Source organism: Phyllostomus hastatus, unplaced genomic scaffold, assembly GCF_019186645.2.
Source record: "Phyllostomus hastatus isolate PE091 unplaced genomic scaffold, TTU_PhHast_1.1 phas_contig_1, whole genome shotgun sequence".
NCBI lineage: Eukaryota > Metazoa > Chordata > Mammalia > Chiroptera > Phyllostomidae > Phyllostomus > Phyllostomus hastatus.
The window spans coordinates 18,915,529-18,934,396 of record NW_025333498.1 but is presented as its reverse complement, the minus strand read 5'-3'; the positions used below and the strand labels follow the sequence as shown (position 1 = coordinate 18,934,396).

Below are 18,868 nucleotides of genomic sequence, written 5' to 3'. Positions count from 1 at the left end.
ATTACATTAAAACACAGAAAACTAAATAAGAAAAACTAGAAATTCTAACAAATGTGATCATTTAGTTATGCATAGTGTTTAACTATAATAATTCAAATATGATACTGATCTATGTAGACTCATGAGATGGGGGTGGTGAGAGAAAATCCCAAGTCTGTGGGAGAGGTGAAAGAAATGGCTACCAATTTTCCATAGTTCAAATTCAATCAAAAATACCAAAAAGTGAAAAATTAAAAAGTATAGAAGTGCCAGCACAAGTTTATTATTTAAAGCTATGAGAGTAAGCACTATAAGAAACAATGATAATTTACAACCACCAAGATACGGAAGCAGCCCAAATGTCCATCATAGATGAGTGGTAAAACAGCTTTGGGACATTTACACAATGGCATACCACTGGGCCTTAAAAAATATGAAAATTTTACCCTTTGCAACAGCATGGATGGACCTGGAGAACATTATGCTAAGTGACATAAGCCAGTCAGAGAAAGACAAATACCATATGATTTCACTCGTGTGTGGAATCTAGTGAACAAACTGAACTAACACGCAAAATAGAGACAGACTCATAGATAGAGAGCAGGCTGACCGTTATTGCGAGGCTAGGGGGCAGAGGGACTGAGCAAACAGGAAAAAGGACTGGTGGACATGGGCAACAGCGTGGCGACTGCAGGGAGGAGGTGGGTATAAGGAGATAAATGGTAACAGAAAACAATAAAATATAAATTAAAAAAACAATGATAAAAGTTTTAAGAAGTTGCCTCTGGGAGTGGGAAATGAAACCTGGAAATAAAATGCCATAGGGGACTGCTAGTTTTCTAATAAACTTAATAAAACTTAAAGGGAAAGAGATGGAGGAGGAATGGTATATATTTACACCAGTTATGAAAACTAAGCTCACCTGGAGAAACTGTGTGAATTCTGTGTAGTTAAGATGCTTCTTCCGATTATGCCCAAAATGCAGTCGGATAAATTCACAGTCCCAGTTAAAAGGGATATGATGATGAATAGTAGTCTGTCCAAAAATTTCTTTGACATTTTCTTAAAAGGGAAAACAAAAATAAATAAATTATATCTGGAATAAGTAGTTTAGTCCACTGCAATGTTCCTACAGAAAGAAATTAAGAGAAATTTTAAAAGTCAATATTATCTGATTCTTTTAAGATTAGCTGCAAAAATTTTGTGCCAAGAAACCCATGCACAGGAACACAATTGATACAAAATATAATTTTACACTTAAGATTGTGTACCATTACATATAAGGCCATGAGATTCTTAATTTCTCTTGATGTAATTTTAATTAGGAAGTGATTTGTACCTTGCACTATAAATGGCTGCTACTTTGCATTCCAGTATAAAATCAATAGTGTTTTCCCAGTTCCTCAAGGAGTCGAATTAAGCCCTTTATCAGAAGCATGAATACCTAAATTACAGTATAATGCAATATTTGTCATACTAAGTATGGTTTGATTGAGGCTTGATTATTACATTCACACTAGACTGAATATGTCTATTGAAGATAGGTATAAGAAATACTACCAAAAGCATATCATTAGCTCAGCAGCAAGCACCTTATTAAAAGCTTCTGATATTGTCAAAAATATGGTCTTGACAAAAAGCTTGAAAATCCTCATAAAAACCATGATTATTAGTCTCAACTATTAAGATATTTTAAGATAAGTGAAATTAGTGATTCACTTTTAAATAAGAAAGGACTAAACACACTATAGTAACTTTTAGATAAGAACCAGTCACACTGTGTAATATACAACCAAAACCCTCTGACAGCTTGTCGTCATGCACTAACAGTGTCATTCACTTTCTTACACAGTTCTACACTTACTATAAAAGTCAGTTCACAAATGACTGGTACTTTTACAAGCACAGACTGGATAGACTAATTTAGAAGCTCATGCCAAAAAAAAAAATCATTAAAATGTTAAGAAAGCAGAAAGCCTGTTTTACTAACATCTTAAGAACAAAATTATTTTCAAATTTAAGCCAATTATATTAGTAAAAGGGTCTCACCATCAAGAGCTATCAATTATACTAGAGAATTAGTAAATACAAGTTTAATATTTTATTGTCTCCAACTATGCTATTTTCTCTAATTTCTTCAAATTCTTTAAATAAGGTACAGATCTCATATTGTAAATGGTTTAATGGATTCCCTTTGTTTTTATATACCTTTTTTTCCTGATAAAAGCTTTGCTATGGTGGGGGTAGGGAGGGCATGTGGTGTAAGAATCCTGAACTAGAAATCCTGCCAGTCTGGACTCCATGTATGTAACAGCTCTGAGTAGGTCACAATCGGTAACTTGGAAGGAAGCATTGGATGTCACTGGGGAGATGGGATTCTCATCTTTGCTTTCAAATATAATGTAGTATTTATTTCTTGCCTAAGTAGCAACAGCATTTCAGAATTTGCAAATTATATCAAATTATTTTCACCTTCCACAAACACAAATTAAATATATGGGTTTTTGTTTCTAAAAACAAATAACTCAATAGTAATTCATGGGATCCTGGTTTCTAACCAACACAAAGGATTATCCTTAAATCTACATGAAACTTCAAGTTATAAAATATGTTAAAGTTTACAAGATAATTAAAATAATAAAAACTGCAATAAAATATTTAGAGCTAAAAATATGGCAGATTAGCAAAAAAAATTTTAGGATTCTTCTCTTTAATTGGCTGCTTCTCTTCCCAAATTAATTAATTTCTTATGTTTAAGGTTTAAAAAAGTGTGAAACTAAGGAAACATGAATGGAAAGCAGAAAGAGATAAGTTAAATTACTACATATATTTAAGTAATATTAAAATTAATTAATACAGGGAATAAGTTATTTTATTATCATCTTTATTTTAAAGGTCATAAGTCCCAAAACTCAACAATTTGATGAGAAATGTACATACTGCTATCTTCGTAAGTTTTATATAGAATGGTAGAATAAAACTGAATTCCCTTTATGTGATCAGAAGACAGCAGAATCTCAAGTGTGAAACTGTATCAAATAAAGTCAAAGATTCAGAAGCGTTCAAACTACAAAACTTTAATTATGAAAATTGCTTTCTACTATCACAAAAAAGGATATTTATAAATAAAAATTACAATGTATAATTTACATTTAGAAAAACAGCTCTATAATAAAAACTTTAACTAAAATCCTATTTTATAAATTTCCTAGCAACCTCTAAATAAGATATTAGAATATCTTTGAAATAATTAAAATCATAGCCTGAATTATTCACAGTAATTTACCCAAATACTGAAATGTCATTTGGCCTAACTATTTGTTTGAACTTTTCCTATTTCCCCTAAAGTGGGCACTTGACAGCTCTGTGTGCAGTTTCAGTATGACCATTACAATGTTCTGTGGTTTATGAACTACCTTTAGACACTTTTAATTAGTTTAGCCATGTCACGGGCCACAACTATAGTTACTAGGACTAACAAAATTTCAAACCTACTTTGGCAGCTCTTGACATATCCCACTTCCCTTCTGTTATTATGTACACTAACAACTGTCTAAGGCTAATTCAGGAAGCTTACAGAAATAATTAATAACACTATTGTTTTGAAGCCGGTTCTTAATTACCACTTTACTTTTAGAAGATGTGCTTATCAAAAAAAAAAAAAAGTTACACAAAAGCTCCAGAACTGGAGAACTTATACTTGTGTTAGGTAACAGCTCATACAGCTAATGTTCTCATCTTACCAGGTTTTGTCAGGTCCTGCATGATATGAAAGGGAACACCAATACTCTCGAATGTACCCAATCCATCTAACTGACACTGTTTAACAAGTTGTCCCCCCAGAGAGAATCCCGTCTTTCCAGTGGCAAACAAGGGTCTTTAGCTCTAAATAGCACTGCTTGGGGTGCTATTTCAGTAGCCATAGTTCTGGCCTGGATGAAAAGACCATGGCAATCACATCTTATTGGCAGCAAGATCATGATCTGGTGTTTTATACCAGGTTGGCATTGCTAAGGGAAATAGGAATCCATTCGTTTTCTGACGTATAGAAAACAATAGACCACTTTTTCACTTCCTGCAGAGCATGGGCTTATGGAAAGAGAGGGTTTCTAATTCCTTTGAAAAGGGAATTGAGGCCAGATACAAAAATAGCCTGTCATTATGTTCTCTTTGCTCAAAGGAAAGGAGTAGAATAATTTGTCAGGAGGGCAGGTTATGGTGACAACCGTGATTAAGTAAAAATGTTCACAGACGTAAAACATTAGTCAGTTTAGCTGTATCAGTCACTTATGATGATTGGACTAGATGAAATATACATTAAAGCATATATTTTGTGTAAATATGTCTTAACAGAGGTTTTCATTTTCCCCACTGTCTCCCCATCTCATCCACCCTTATCCCTCCCGTGGTCCTTATGGGAGCTTCCTACTGGTCTTGTTCACCTTTCTGCAGTACAAAATTACCTCTGACCGGGGCTGGCACTCTTCTCCAAGACTGCCGCCATGCCTGTTCCATGAATGAGCCTGGAAGGAGCTGCTGTACCAACGGTGTGGCCAGAGAACTCCTCCTGTAGGTATACAAGCCATCAGCCCTGTGACACAGCCCACCTACCATCAGCCCAAAGACATCCTGATTCCAAGGACTTCAGCCCAGCAGGAGCCACTGCTTCCAACTTACAGGCTTGAAACCAAGCATTTTTATTGTCAGGGGGAAAAAAGTCCTCAACAGCTGAGTTTCACCTGCACAATTCTTAAAGTGAAGTCAGAGAGGCTTTTAGGACTCCCAACATGAACAATGAAATATCCTTGTGTACAACTGAACAAAAACAATGGCAAGACTTGTGGAAGTGAAGAGTTTTTCAGTGAAGGAAAACTTTGGGGGGGCAGAAGAGGAATAACTAAGAGACCAAAAAAGAAAACAAAGAAAAACAAACAACAAAATAAAGATTGACAACAGGAATTCATAGAGGAAGTCCCAATCCACAGAGCATGGAGACTCAGTCCCAGACTTCTAGGTTCTGCTTCCAGGCAGATCATTAGTTTCCTGGTGACCTCCTCTATTTTTCTGAGGGAAAGCATTTCTGGTAACACTTTACCTACCTCCAGAAGGGACTACATACAGTCAATAGAGGAGTCACTAGAGGAGCCAAATGAATGTACATAAAGGTCCCTTTCTCAGGAAGATGAATTTAAAGAGCATCTATAACCACAGAAGCTAGATGCTGTAACAGTCTATCACCAAATGATATAAAAACTAATAATGGCGTGTCCTTCTTTTCACCTCAAAATCTAATAGCCATTCTAAGAGCCTTGAGTATTAATAGGACCTTCTTTATGATATCTGAAAGAAGTCTCAAAAATTCTTCCTGATTTAATTTGACTGCCCAGGTGAAGCTTTAATTCTTACCAGATTAAAATGGGTATTTATTAACATTAGCACTTGATATTATTCCATGTCTATGGGTTTGTTTCCACTGAGAGATGGTACATTTTTCATATCGAGACTTCCATCTCCTCAGCCTTTTAATAATAGCAGTGGTTATGCCTAATTTATTCTTCCCTTTAGGGGGAAAGAGTCTATTTTAGAGGCACAAATGGAACACATTTTTATTTGCTGTACATATTAATACTCAAAAACTCAAAAGGAACCCCCCTGCCTTCTGAGGCTCTAACAGTCGGGGGTGAAGATGTGGCCTTGGAAAAGCTCACTTCGGAGAGCTCCTGCTCCTAGGCAAACACTCTGGAATACAATGCTGATGCGATTTGAACAGAAAACTTAGAATGTATAACATGTTTTATATTAATTTACCAGTTAATAGAAGAAGAGTTTGAGTGATTGCTTTTTTGAATAATTATATCATTGTTAAAGCAATGGGCTTTTATTTTTTAAATTTATTGCAAAAGCATACCAGCTATGGACAACACAATGCAGTACAACTGGTTATCTAGGTTACCTCAAGCTAATTCTATCAAGCAGAAGTCCAGTACACTAATGGATAATAGTAAGACCAAGGCAAGTTTGCACTGTTTCTAGCACACACCAGTCATGCAAAGGCCTCTACAAGGCTCATGGCACCAGGCAGCATCAGCCACACAAGCCATTAAGTAATTATCCACAGCATGCGTTAGACATTTTATTGATGGAACATCAAAGAGGAAACAAGTAACTAATGGTTTTATTTGCTCTTTTAAAAACTCCAGAACCCTCTCCTGAGTTTGTACATTCTGAAATGGATTACCAAGGTCTCAGTGTAGGTCCCTCCCCCAGAGTAAAGGCATCTCTAACAATAATTTTTTTTAAATTGTCCAGAACTCAAGAAAATGTTATTCAATATAGCTATTTACATAACTACTTAAAAGATGCACACAAGTATATAATTTGATGTGTATAAAAAACATATCTTTAAAAAAAGCATAGATGAGAACAATATATACAAGTACACAGATATCATCATCATCAGAGCCCGTGATAGATACTGATGGTATAATAGTCTCTCCCCACTCCACTGCACCTTGCACCCAATATTCTCTCCCACCTTCTCTCCTGATGTGCGCAAGAGAAAACTATTCCTTTAATAAGCTTCAAACTAGAAAACATAAGGCCATTTGGTCAAAAAAACTTCAAGTTAGAATGGATCTAAAATTTCCTTTTACTTAAACATGTGTCTATAAATATATAAGCATAATTCATTTTATTAAGTGGGTACAAACATGAAAACTGACCTTTTATCACATCTAAAAATCCTATAAAAATAAACTCTAAGTTAATTATTTTCTTACGCTGAAATTCTATGGTCTTGAAATACAGCCTTAGAAATCTTGTTAAATGGCATTTGTAACAGTTTCAATGCTTTTCCTCTTTTCCTGTGAATTTAAAATTAAACTTTCTCTTTTTCATTATGATTCTTTTCATTTTAGTTAAGAACATTTGCCTAAAAGTGGACCCTCAACACTAGGGAAGCAGGGCAGGAAGGGGAAATGGTCCAAGTCCCCAGGAAATAGGTAAGCACCACCAGGAGAACCAACCAGCTGGCCAGGGACACCAGGGACTCCAGGAACGATGCTGAACAGCAGTTCAGTTTTATCTTATTCTGCAAGAATTTCCCTATCTCTAGATTATGGAGAAGAATGCAAGCAGGATCCTGGAGGGTTTATGTGTTCTTCAGTTCATACCAGATGCTATAATAACTAAAACTAATTTATTTTGCTTTCAATCCTAATTAAATTTTCTGAAAATCCTAATTCACAAATCATAGTCTAAAGGAAAAACAAAAGATGTATAAAATGCTAAGGTTGGGATCTAATAACGACAAACTTTCATTTGCATAAAATACAAAGGTGGTGTAAAACACTCAACTACTTCTCACACTAATTTTAATACACTAATCAACAGTGACATGAGTCTACTGCTGGTTTGTTGGATGCACTAACTCCAGTGACTTATTTTTAAAAATAGAAATTGAGAAAAGCAACCAAATAGAGGAGACACGAAGAGCCATGATAACGAGATCAGAGGGACAAAATAAATTACAATTTGTTTTCAGGAAATTTAATTCTTTAACAATGGACACGTGATAGAAACACAGGTAAACTGTCACTAATACAGATATTCCTATCAAGTTATTTCCCAAGCATTTCTGCATATTTGGAAGTGAGACATGTGTGCTACCTATTGAAAATAGAAAATACAGCATCATGAGTAATACAGGGTTAAAGCTAAAAGATGAGATACACCTGGCTGATGTAGCTCAGTGGATTGAGCACGGGCTGCGAACCAAGGCATCACAGGTTCGATTCCCAGTCAGGGCACATGCCTGGGTTGCAGGCCACGGCCCCCAGCAACCGCACATTGATGTTTCTCTCTCTCTCTCTCTCTCTCTCTCTCTCTTTCTCCCTCCCTTCCCTCTCTAAAAATAAATAAATAAAATCTTTAAAAAAAAGATGAGATACAAAGGTTTTATGCTATAAAACCTAAAAGGTTTTAACTATAAAATCTAGGTAACTGAGTAAAGTCAACATTTTTTAGGAGGCAGAATGGCCAGAGATTGCTCCAAAGCAGAGAGAATGCCAAGATATGCGCAGAAACCTAAAGAGCTCTACATAGGTATTTATTTGGGAAAATCTTGTTACGTGGAAGATAACTCGGCCAATGGGCAGAAGGAAGAAACAATCAGTGCCAAGCTAGAAAATGTACCGCTGAGGTCATACCAAAGGCACCATGGTCCTTCCGAACACCTATGTGTTCTCACCAACCGTACCATGGCAGTAACACTTCTTCCCTTGGGTTTAACTAAAAGTATTTGTTTTAGAACAAGCTCTGCAGTCAGTAAAGATTTAATGCTGTGGCTCAGGAAAAGCCTGACTTTCAAGAGTTTCTCTACCACATACCGATGCCAATTTATACCATAAATGGGGCTCTAGTTCAGTTTTACAAAATGAGAAAGTTCTGGAGATCTATTCCACAACAGTGTGAATATACTCAACACAACTGAACTATACACTTAAAAATGGTTAAGATAGCAAATGCTATATGTTGTGTTACCACAATAAAAAAATTCCAAATATTAAAAAGGGAAAGGGTGAAGGGCTCAAGGTCCTTGAAAACACTACATTGCTTTTATTACAAAGCTCGACATAGGAAAAACTAGCTGATGCTTTTCCTAAACAAAACTAATTTCTGAAAATAAGTGTCTTTAAAATATAGTACATGGTGAAAACAGAAATCCAAGTTTATAGCTTGCAAGATCTCAACAATGTGCTAGTTTACAGGCCTATAAAACGATTTAAGTCAATTTCTGCATCCAACTCAGATGGCAATTGTAATATCCTAGTCTTGTTTCCCAAAACCAAAAACCTAAAATGGGGATTCAGAGAATGTTAACTATTCTTTCCTTAACTTCCTCCTTCAATTCCATTCTTGGTGTTAAAATGACATAGAAGCGATTTTTCAGATGCTACAGAGAAGCTCTGAACTCTCTATCCAAAAATCCCTTGAAGAATGACATGGTTACTCCATATTGTTTATCAGTCTGTTTCATAAACAGTTTTGCCCAGGATGGCCCAGAACAAGAAAATTTTACACCACCTATTTTAGGAATATGAAAGTATCAGTGACTCAATGAGCAGAAGTAATGGCATTCCTAGGTTCCTTAATTTTTGCAATAGTCTAATGCTTAGAAGAAAATAAAACCATTTTAATTTTATCTGTGTAAATCCCTTTAGGAGAGTAATGCTTCACTTATTGACTAACTCCAAAATAAACAGCAATCTATATATAGTTACTAGATTTAGCAATTACAGACTGGACGAGCCTCACTGACTCCACTTATCACTTATAATCTTTTCTTTTCCTTACCAAATGTCACCTCTCCATTTCCACTTTTGTCAAACAATTGGAAAGCAACTATGAACATGGAATCTGGAGCACATAAAACAGATTCAAATGCCAAAAACTCTTGATAGGAGATCAACCTAGAATAAAATATAAAATGTTATTGGCTGGTAAAGAAAGGCAAAATGTCATGCATTTAACCTGCCTTTACTGTATGAAATGTAGCTCAGGGTAACCAAATAATTGATGAAGAAAGTTTTTCTTTATAAAGGTATTACAGATAATAAAGAACAAATTAATATAATTAGAATATCACCTTTTTTAAAAAGCCCTAGCAAATTAATGGACCCAGACAATAATCAATAGCTTCTAACATCACTCAAAGAAAGAGAATTAGACCAAAAATAATTAAACTTGAATCTGAACAAGTCTGCAGATCAGTTTCTGAACCGTGGTATTCAATAGTGTCATTTTTGGATGAGTAATGCTTTGTTTTGGAGGCCTCCTGTGCATTTGAGCAAGTTTAGCAGCATACCTGGCCTCTACCCACCAGATACCAACAGCAAACCTCCATGCTGACAATCACTGCTCTAGATATAATCAGCAATTTATGAAAAATAGAAAGGACAAAGCAACATGTTGAACACTATTATGGAAACACAATCAGCAAAAATGCAGACTTGAAGTTCTACAGAGTAAAACTACAGAGTAAACATTCTGCAGTGGCAAAAAAAAACACATCGAAATTGTTTAAATTTTTATTTATTGATTTGAGGGAAAGAAAAAGACATCAATTTGCTGTTCCACTTATTTATGCATTCATTGGCTGATTTTCCTATGTGTCCTGACTGGAGGAGATAGAACCCTCAGCCTTAGCGTATGGGGATGATACTCCAGCCAGGGCTATAAAAAACAACTTTTAAAGAAGATATGGAGGAGAACTGCATTAAAAACCTAAACGGTAGAGCAATTAATTATAAGATATATATTTTATTTGGATTCTCAATCAAGCAAGGTAAAAAAATTGTTTATAAAAAAATCAAGAAATGGAAGTGCTGACATAATGCAAATACTTGATGATATTAAGAAATCAATGTTAATGTTTTTTAGGAGGTTTTCTTTGTTTTTTTTGTAATTTTTCTTTTAGAGGCACATGTTATCTTATATTTGCTTCAAAATAATCTAGGGAGTGAAGAAATGAATGGAGGTATAAATGAAACAAATTTAATAATTATTTTAATAATTATTAAAAGTGAAAGATGAGTATATTGAATCACTACACTATTCTATTTTATGTATGTTTGAAATTTCAATAAAATTTTTAAAGGAAAATTCAAAACAAAAAGAGGAGAGACTAAAAATTATTGGGTCTTCTAACACTCTAGGTTATGAAATTAGCCAGTAGCCAAGATTACAGTGAAAATGCCTTCAATGATCTCATGGAGCTGCCATATACTAGTTTAAGTCATCTTCCATAGCGAGCTTGCTGCAAAGATTCCATATCATGTCCCTATTATTGGTAAGTGATTAGTATACAAGTAACAGCATTATAAAAATCTATATACATACCCTATATCTTATCTAGAGGAATAGACCTAATCCTTAATGTGACTTCTGGTCCCACAGGTTCTGACCGCTGCATACCTTATCCTTGCTCTCTGCACTCTAGCCCACTCATCCTCAGCAACTAGAACAAACCATGCTCCTTTCACTCAGTGCCATAACTCAGCAATTCATTTCCTTGGAATGATTCCACAATCCCAAATTTTTGCCCATTTAATTTATACCCAATCTTTACATAGCTCAGCTTAAATACCATTTCCTAAAGAGAACCAAAGTCACCCCAGATGACTTTAGAGTCCCCAGATGACTTTCCCTCCACACCATAACAGTAGTCTGTTTTCAAAATAACCAAGATTTCTGCATAAAATGTTCTTCTATTTCCTTTGCTGTGTAAAAACTTCTTAGTTTGATGTAGTCCCACAGAATGGGAGGACATATTCACTGATACATCCGATAAGGGGTTAATATCTAAAATGTATAAAGAACATATAAAACTCAACACCAAAAAAAACCTCAATTAAAAAATGGGCAAAGGACCTGAATAGACACTTCTCCAAAGAGGACAAACAGATGGCCAACAGACATATGAAAAGATGCTCAATGTCACTAATCAGAGAAATACAAATTAAAACCACAATAAGATGCCGTCTCACACCTACCAGAATGGCTGTAATCAATAAATCAACAAACAAGTGCTAGTGAGAATGTGGAGAAAAAGGAACCCTTTTGCATTGTTGATGGGAATGCACAGTGTGGAAAGCTTTATGGAGATACCTCAAAAAATTAAAAATGGATCTGTCTTTTGACTAGCAATCCCATTTCTGGGAATATATCCAAAGGAACCCAAAACACTAATTCAAAGAGAACATAAGCATCCCTATGTTCATTGCAGCATTATTTATAATTTCCAAGATATGGAAGCAGCCCAAATCTCCATCAATAGATGAGTGGATAAAACAACTATGGGACATTTATACAATGGAATTCTACTTGGCCATAAAAAAGAAGAAAATTTTACCCTTTGCAACAGTATAGATGGACCTGGAGAACACTATGCTAAGTGAAAGAAGCCAGGCAGAGAAAGACAAATACCATACAATTTCATTCCTATGTGGAATCTAATGAACAAACTGAACTAACAAGCAAAACAGAGACAGACTTACAGATGGAAAGCAGATGACAGCTAGTAGGGGAGGTTAGGAGGTAGAGGGACTGAGCAAAAAGGAAAAAGGACTCATGGATGTGGATAACAGTGTGGTGATTGCTGGGGGTTGGGATATAAGGGGACTAAATGGTAATGGAAAAAATACAGTAAGGATTAAATACAATTTAAAAAGATTTTTCTATATGCATGGGAATAATAAAGGAAAGCACTTTGAAAAAAGTAAGAGAGGAAAACTATAGTTTTCTATATCATAGGAGAATAGAACCTCCAGACGAAATTCTGACTAGAGTTAAATATAGAAGCTATGGTTCTAGAAGTTAGTTTCAAACAAGCAACTTTCTAAATATTTAAGATTAGATCATACAGTAATTGTCCCTGAGATCTGCATTTAGTGCAAAAACTCATTTTGCTTTTCATTATACAACTACAACTTCAAACTTTAAGCCACAATCTCACAAATACTGCTTGGCTGATGGTTTTACTTTTAGACAACCCATCACACTATTTATATAATATGGTATTCTTCTACATGGCTCTCCAAATCAAGTACCTAAATTACAACACTCCTGCCCATTGTACTATCTATTGGAGGAAAGGGAATGGGCAAGAGAAAGAAGGGGGTCAGTATACGAAAGGACAAGGTACTGACTCCTAAACCTGCTTTTCCCACACACTTAACTAAATCACTTAAACTTGTCAGTACTATTTCTATTAATGTAGATTTGGTCTTGGGTGATTATAAACAGTATTATGTGGTACTACTTCAAGTTACATACCAATAGGACTGCAAAAAGAAAAACAGACTGAAAATTAAGAAAAGTAATTTAGTGTTATTGGGCAAGTCAATCAACCTCTCTAGGCTTAATTTTCCTTAAATGTTAAATGAGGGTGGGTTGACTTCAACATTACCAAAACATTTGATTTTCTTGAATTAAAAGTATTAAAGATACTAAAAGTCGCAGACAGAGCAATTAGGCAAGAAAAATAAGTAAAAGGCATCCAAACTGGGAATAAAGAAGAAACGTGGCACTTTTTGCAGATGATATGACTCATCATACAGAAAACCCCAAAGACTCCACCAAAAAAAAAAATTAGAAACAATAAACAAATGCAGTAAGGTTGTAGGATACAAACTCAACACACAAAAATCTATCTCATTCCTACACAGTAACAATGAAATTTCAGAAAAAGACATGAGAAAAAAATTGCTTTTGCAATTGCAACAAAAAGAATAAAATACCTAGGAAAGACTTAACAAAAAAATGTGAAGAACATACACACTGAAAACTACAAAACATTATTTAAAAAGAATTTTAAAAAGCCCTGGCTGGTGTAGCTCAGTGGATTTAGTGTGGGCCTGTGAACCACGGGGTCACTGTAATCAGGGCACATGCCTGGGTTGCAGGCCAGGTCCCCAGTGGGGGACGCACTGGAGGTAACCACACATTGATGTTTCTCTCCCTCTCTTTCTCCCTCCCTTCCCCTCTCTAAAAATAAATAAATATTTTTTAAAAGAGAGAATTAAAAAGACACAATGAAATGGAAAGATATTCCATGTTCACAGGTTGGAATAATCAACATAGTTAAAATGTCTATATTATCCAAAGTAATATACAGATTTAATGCAATCTCCATCAACATCCTAATGACATTTTTTAAAGAACTAGAACAAAAAAGTCATCAAATTTGTATAGAACCAAAAAGACCCCAAATAGCCAAAACAATCCTGAGAAAAAAAAAGAATGAAGCCAGAGGTATCACACTACCTGACTTCAAATTATACTTCAGAGCTATGGTAATCAAAACACCATGGTACTGGCAGAAAAAGAGACACACAGACCAATGGAATAGACATAAGAACCCAGAAATAAAACCACATGTATATGGGCAAATAATTTTTGACAAAGGAGCCAAAAATACACAATGGAGAGAAGAAAGTGTCTTCATAAATGGTGCTGGGAAAATAAGAAAACCACATGCAAAAGAATGAAACTAGACTATAATTTGTCCCATGTGCAAAAATTCAAAGTGGATCAAAGACCTAAATAAAAGACCTGAAACAACAAATTATGCAAAAGAAAACATAGGTACTAAACTTATGGACCTTCATTTTATAGAAAATTTTATGAATTTGAACCCAAAGGCAAGGGAAGTAAAGACAAAAATAAATGAATGGGACTATATCAAACTAAAAAGCTTCTACATAGCAAAAGAAACTGCCAACAAACAAAAAAGCAACCAACCTAGTGGGAGAAGATAATTGCAAACAAGTGCTTCAACAAGAGGTTAATAACCAAAATATAAAGAACTTGGAGGAGGATCCAAGATGGAGGCATAGGTGGTCGCACTGTACCTCTTCACGCAACCAAAACTAAGGACAACAGGAATTTACAAACAAAAAACAACAAGAACAGAGAGAAATGAACCGAACGGAAGACTGAATACCATACATCCAGTCCAGTAAGAAGGGGCAGAATAGAAGGCCTACTGAGAGGAGTCGAGGGGTCCTGGCAGGAAAAAGCGGTGGCTGGCAGATGCGCACGCAGGATGCAAACCGCAGCTGATGGACCGGTGGCAGGCCTTCGGCGCAGGAGACAACCAGCAGATCCAGTGAGGTGCGCAAGGCAGCTGGCTGTCCGCAGCCGCACTTAAGAGCGCAGAACTTAGCCAAAAGGGGCAGCGCGACACAGACCGCGCATCCCAGGGACCCAGCGCCGGGAAACAAAGCCTGAAGGCACCCATTAAAAACACCTGTGGAAGTTGAGGCTGGGAGATTCTCTCAGCCTCACAGGAGGCTCCTTGGAGAAACCGACAGAGTCAGAGAGAGCGCACAAGCCCACCCGCCTGGGAGCCAAGCACCAGAGGGGACCAATTTGCTTGTGGGAAGCAGCAAGGGGGACTGGAGTCCTGGTGAGAGCGGAGTGGGCGCCATTGTTCCCTCTCAGACCCACCCCCACGTACAGTGTTACAACCCAGAGACTGAGGTGCCCCACCCTGGTGAACACCTAAGCCTCCGCCCCTCATATGTAACAGGTGCGACCAGACCAAAGGAAAAAAATAAAATAAAATAAAATAAAAAGGATGGCTCAAAGAGAGTTAAAAGCCCCAGAGCCAATTTTTTTAAGCAACCGAGAAATAGCCAACCTATCAGATGCACAGTTCAAAGCACTGGTGATCGGGATGCTCACAGAATTGGTGGACTTCAGTCATAAATTAGATGAAAAAATGCAGATTACAATAAGTGAAATGAAGAAAAATGCACACAGAACCAATAGTGATGGAAAGAAAACTGGGTTTCAAATCAATGGAAGGGACCAGAAGGAGGAAAGGAACAACCAAACAGAAAAGAATGAAGAAACAAGAATTCAAAAAAATGAGGAGAGGCTTAGGGACCTCCAGGACACCTTTAAATGTTCCAATATCCAAATTATAGGGGGTACCAGAAGGGGAAGAGGAAACACAACAAGTGGAAAAGTTATTTGAACAAATAATAAAGGAGAACTTCCCCAATCTGGCAAAGGAAATAGACTTCCAGGAAGTCCAGGAAGCTCAGAGAGTCCCAAAGAAGTTGGACCCAAGAAGAAACACACCAAGGCACATCATAATTACATTACCCAAGATAAAAATGAAGGAGAGAATTCTAGAAGCAGCAAGAGATAAGGGGACAGTTACCTACAAAGGAGTTCCCATCAGAATGTCAGCTGATTTCTCAAAAGAGACCTTGTAGGCAAGAAGGGGCTGTAAAGAAGTATTCCAAGTCATGAAAGTCAAGGACCTACATCCAAGAATACTCTATCCAGCAAAGCTTTCATTTAGAATGGAAGGGGAAATAAAGTGCTTCTCAGATAAGGCCAAGTTAAAGGAGTTCATCATCACCAAGCCCTTATTATATGAAATGTTAAAGGGACTTATCTAAGAAAAAGAAGATTAAAAAAATATGAACAGTAAAAAAAGACACCAAACTCACAGTTAGTAACAAGCACACCTAAAACAAAAGGAAACTAAGCAAACAAAGAGAACAGGAGTGGAACCACAGAAATGGAGATCACATGGAGGGTTAGCAACAGGGAAGTGGGAGGAGGAGAAAGGGGGAAAAGATATAGAGAATAAGTAGCATAGACAATAGGTAGAAAATAGGGGGAGGGCAGGAATGGTGTGGGAAATGTAAAAGCGAAAGAACTTATGACACATGGACATGAACTAAAGTGGGGGAATGTGGGTGGGAGAGGGTGGGCAGGGGGAGGGGAGTGAAGGGGGAGATTGGGACAACTGTAATAGCATAATCAATAAAATATATTAAAAAAACTCATAAAACTCAACACCATGGAAACAATTCAATTAAAAAATGGGCAGAGGACCTGAACAAACACGTCTCCCAAGAAGACATACAAATAATCAACAGATATATGGAAAGATGCTCAACTTCACTAGCCATTAGGGAAATACAAATCAAAACTACAATGAGATACCACCTCACACCTGCTAAAATGTCTGTTATCAACAAGAAAAGTAATAACAAGTGTTGGAGAGGCTGTGGAGAAAAAAAGGAACCCTCATTCACTGTTGGTAGGAATGTAAATTGGTACAGCACAAATAGAAAACAGTATAGAGGTTCCTCAGAAAATTTAGAATAGAGTTACCATATGACCAGCAATCTCACTTCTGGGTATCAATCAAAAAAACTGAAAACATTTATTCACAGAGATATACGCACCCCAATGTGCATTGATTGCAGCATCATCACAGTGGCCAAGACATGGAGACAACCAAAGTGTTCTTCAATAGATGATTGGATAAACAAGATGTGGTACATATATATAACGGAATACTACTCAGTCATATGAAAAGATAGAAATACTGCCATTTGCAACAACATGGATAGATCTTGAGAATATTATGCTAAGTGAAATAAGTAAGAAAAAGCTAAGAACCATATGGTTTTACTCATATGTGGGATATAAAACTGAAACTAATAGACACAGACAACATTGTGGTGGTACGAGAGGGAAGGGGAGTAGAGCACAGTAAATGGTAAAGGGGGCCAAATATCTCGTGACAGATGATTTGACTTTGGGTGGTGGACACACAATGCAATGTATAGATCACATATCACAAAATGTATACCTGAAACCTATATAATCTTAACTAATGTCACCCCAATAAATTTAATTAATTAAAAATAAAATAATAAACATATTAAAGAACCTTTGACAATGACTCTCAACCTTTTTGAAGTCATAGACCCTTTTGAAAACCTGGGATTTCTCCCAAGAAAAATGTAGATACAAATTCACTTATTTTGTATTGTATTTCAGCAAATTCAGAAACCTATGAAGTTCATGAACAGGGGGTTAAAAATCCCCATAGTTCTAGAAAATGTTACCTTTCTCTGCTGTTAGAAGAATATGTTTCTATGTTTCACCCTGGCCAGTGTGGCTCATTTGGTTGAGTATCGTCCCGCAAAACGAAAGGTCACCAGTTAGATTCCTGCTGAGGACACAAGCCTAGGTTGCGGTTTGTCCAGGTTGGGGCATGTACAGGAGGCAACCGATAGATGTTCCTCTCTCACATCAATTTTTCCTCCCTTTCTTTCTCCTTCCCTTCCTGCCCCTCTAAAAAAAAAATCATCTATGCTTGATAAAGTTACTTATTTTTATTACATAACAATGAATCAGATTTCCTACCCAAACCCAATCTGATTCATTCCAAAGACAGAAAAACAGAGTTCAAGAAGCTTTTAAAATTCCCTGGCTGGCATAGCTGAGTGGATTGAGCGCGGGCTGTGAACCAAAGCATTGCAGGTTTGATTCCCAGTCAGGGCACATGCCTGGGTTGCAGGCCACGGCCCCCAGCAACTGCACATTGACATTTCTCTCTCTCTTTCTCCCTCCCTTCCCTCTCTAAACATAAATAAATAAATGAATCATAGGGGTGCCAGAGGGAGAACAAGAGCAAGAAGTTGAAAACTAATTTGAACAAATAATGAAGGAAAGCTTCCCCAATCTGGTGAAGGAAATAGACTTCCAGGAAGTCCAGGAAGCTCAGAGAGTTCCAAAGAAATTGGACCCAAAGAGGAACACACCAAGGCACATCATAATTAAGTTACCCAAGATGAAAGATAAGGAGAATCTTAAAAGCAGCAGGAGGAAAGGAGAGTTATCTACAAAGGAGTTCCATAAGGCTGTCAGCTGATTTCTCAAAAGAAACCTTGCAGGCAAAAAGGGGCTGGAAAGAAGTATTTGAAGTCATAAAAGGCAAGGATCTACATCCAAGATAACTCTATCCAACAAAGCTATCATTTAGAATGGAAGGGCAGATGAAGTGCTTCCCAGATAAGGTCAAATTAAAGGAGTTCATCATCACCAAGCCCTTATTATATGAAATGTTAAAGGGACTTATCTAAGAAAAAGAAGATTAAAAATGCAAACAGTAAAATGACAGCAAACTCACAACTATCAACAACTGAACTTAAAAAAAAAAGAAAAACAATGAAAACAAAAACTAAGCAAACAACTAGAACAGGAACAGAATCAGAGAAATGGACATCACATGGAGGGTTTTCTGTGTGGAAGGGGAGGGGAAGAATAGGGGGTAAAAGGTACAGGGAAGAAGAAGCATAATTCATAGGCATAAAATAGATAAGGAGGGGTTAAGAATGGTACAGGAAACAGAGGACTCAAAGAACTTATATGTACAATCCATGGACATGAACTAAGGTGGGGGAGAATGCTGGAGGGCTGAGGGGTGTACGGCGGAGGGGGGATAAAGGGGGAAAATTAGGAAAACTGTAATAGCATAATCAATAAAATATACCTTAAAAAACTTATCAAA

The 18,868-nt window shown here is 36.6% G+C and overlaps 1 protein-coding gene across 5 annotated transcripts in view; it reads right to left on the bottom strand.

The window, feature by feature from the left end:
* The window catches only part of SLC25A12 (solute carrier family 25 member 12), a 173,068-nt gene that overhangs the window by 48,391 nt on the left and 105,809 nt on the right, over positions 1 to 18,868 (bottom strand). For 4 of the 5 annotated variants that reach the window (XM_045840811.1, XM_045841481.1, XM_045842281.1 and 1 more), the window contains exons 4-5: positions 9,334 to 9,449; positions 902 to 1,041 (exon numbers count right to left, since the gene is read on the bottom strand). In XM_045840811.1, the coding sequence (XP_045696767.1) occupies positions 902 to 1,041; positions 9,334 to 9,449 (256 nt within the window). Of the gene's footprint in view, positions 1 to 901; positions 1,042 to 4,442; positions 4,547 to 9,333; positions 9,450 to 18,868 lie in introns of those variants that run through there. The other variant, XM_045842925.1, reaches the window with a different exon arrangement.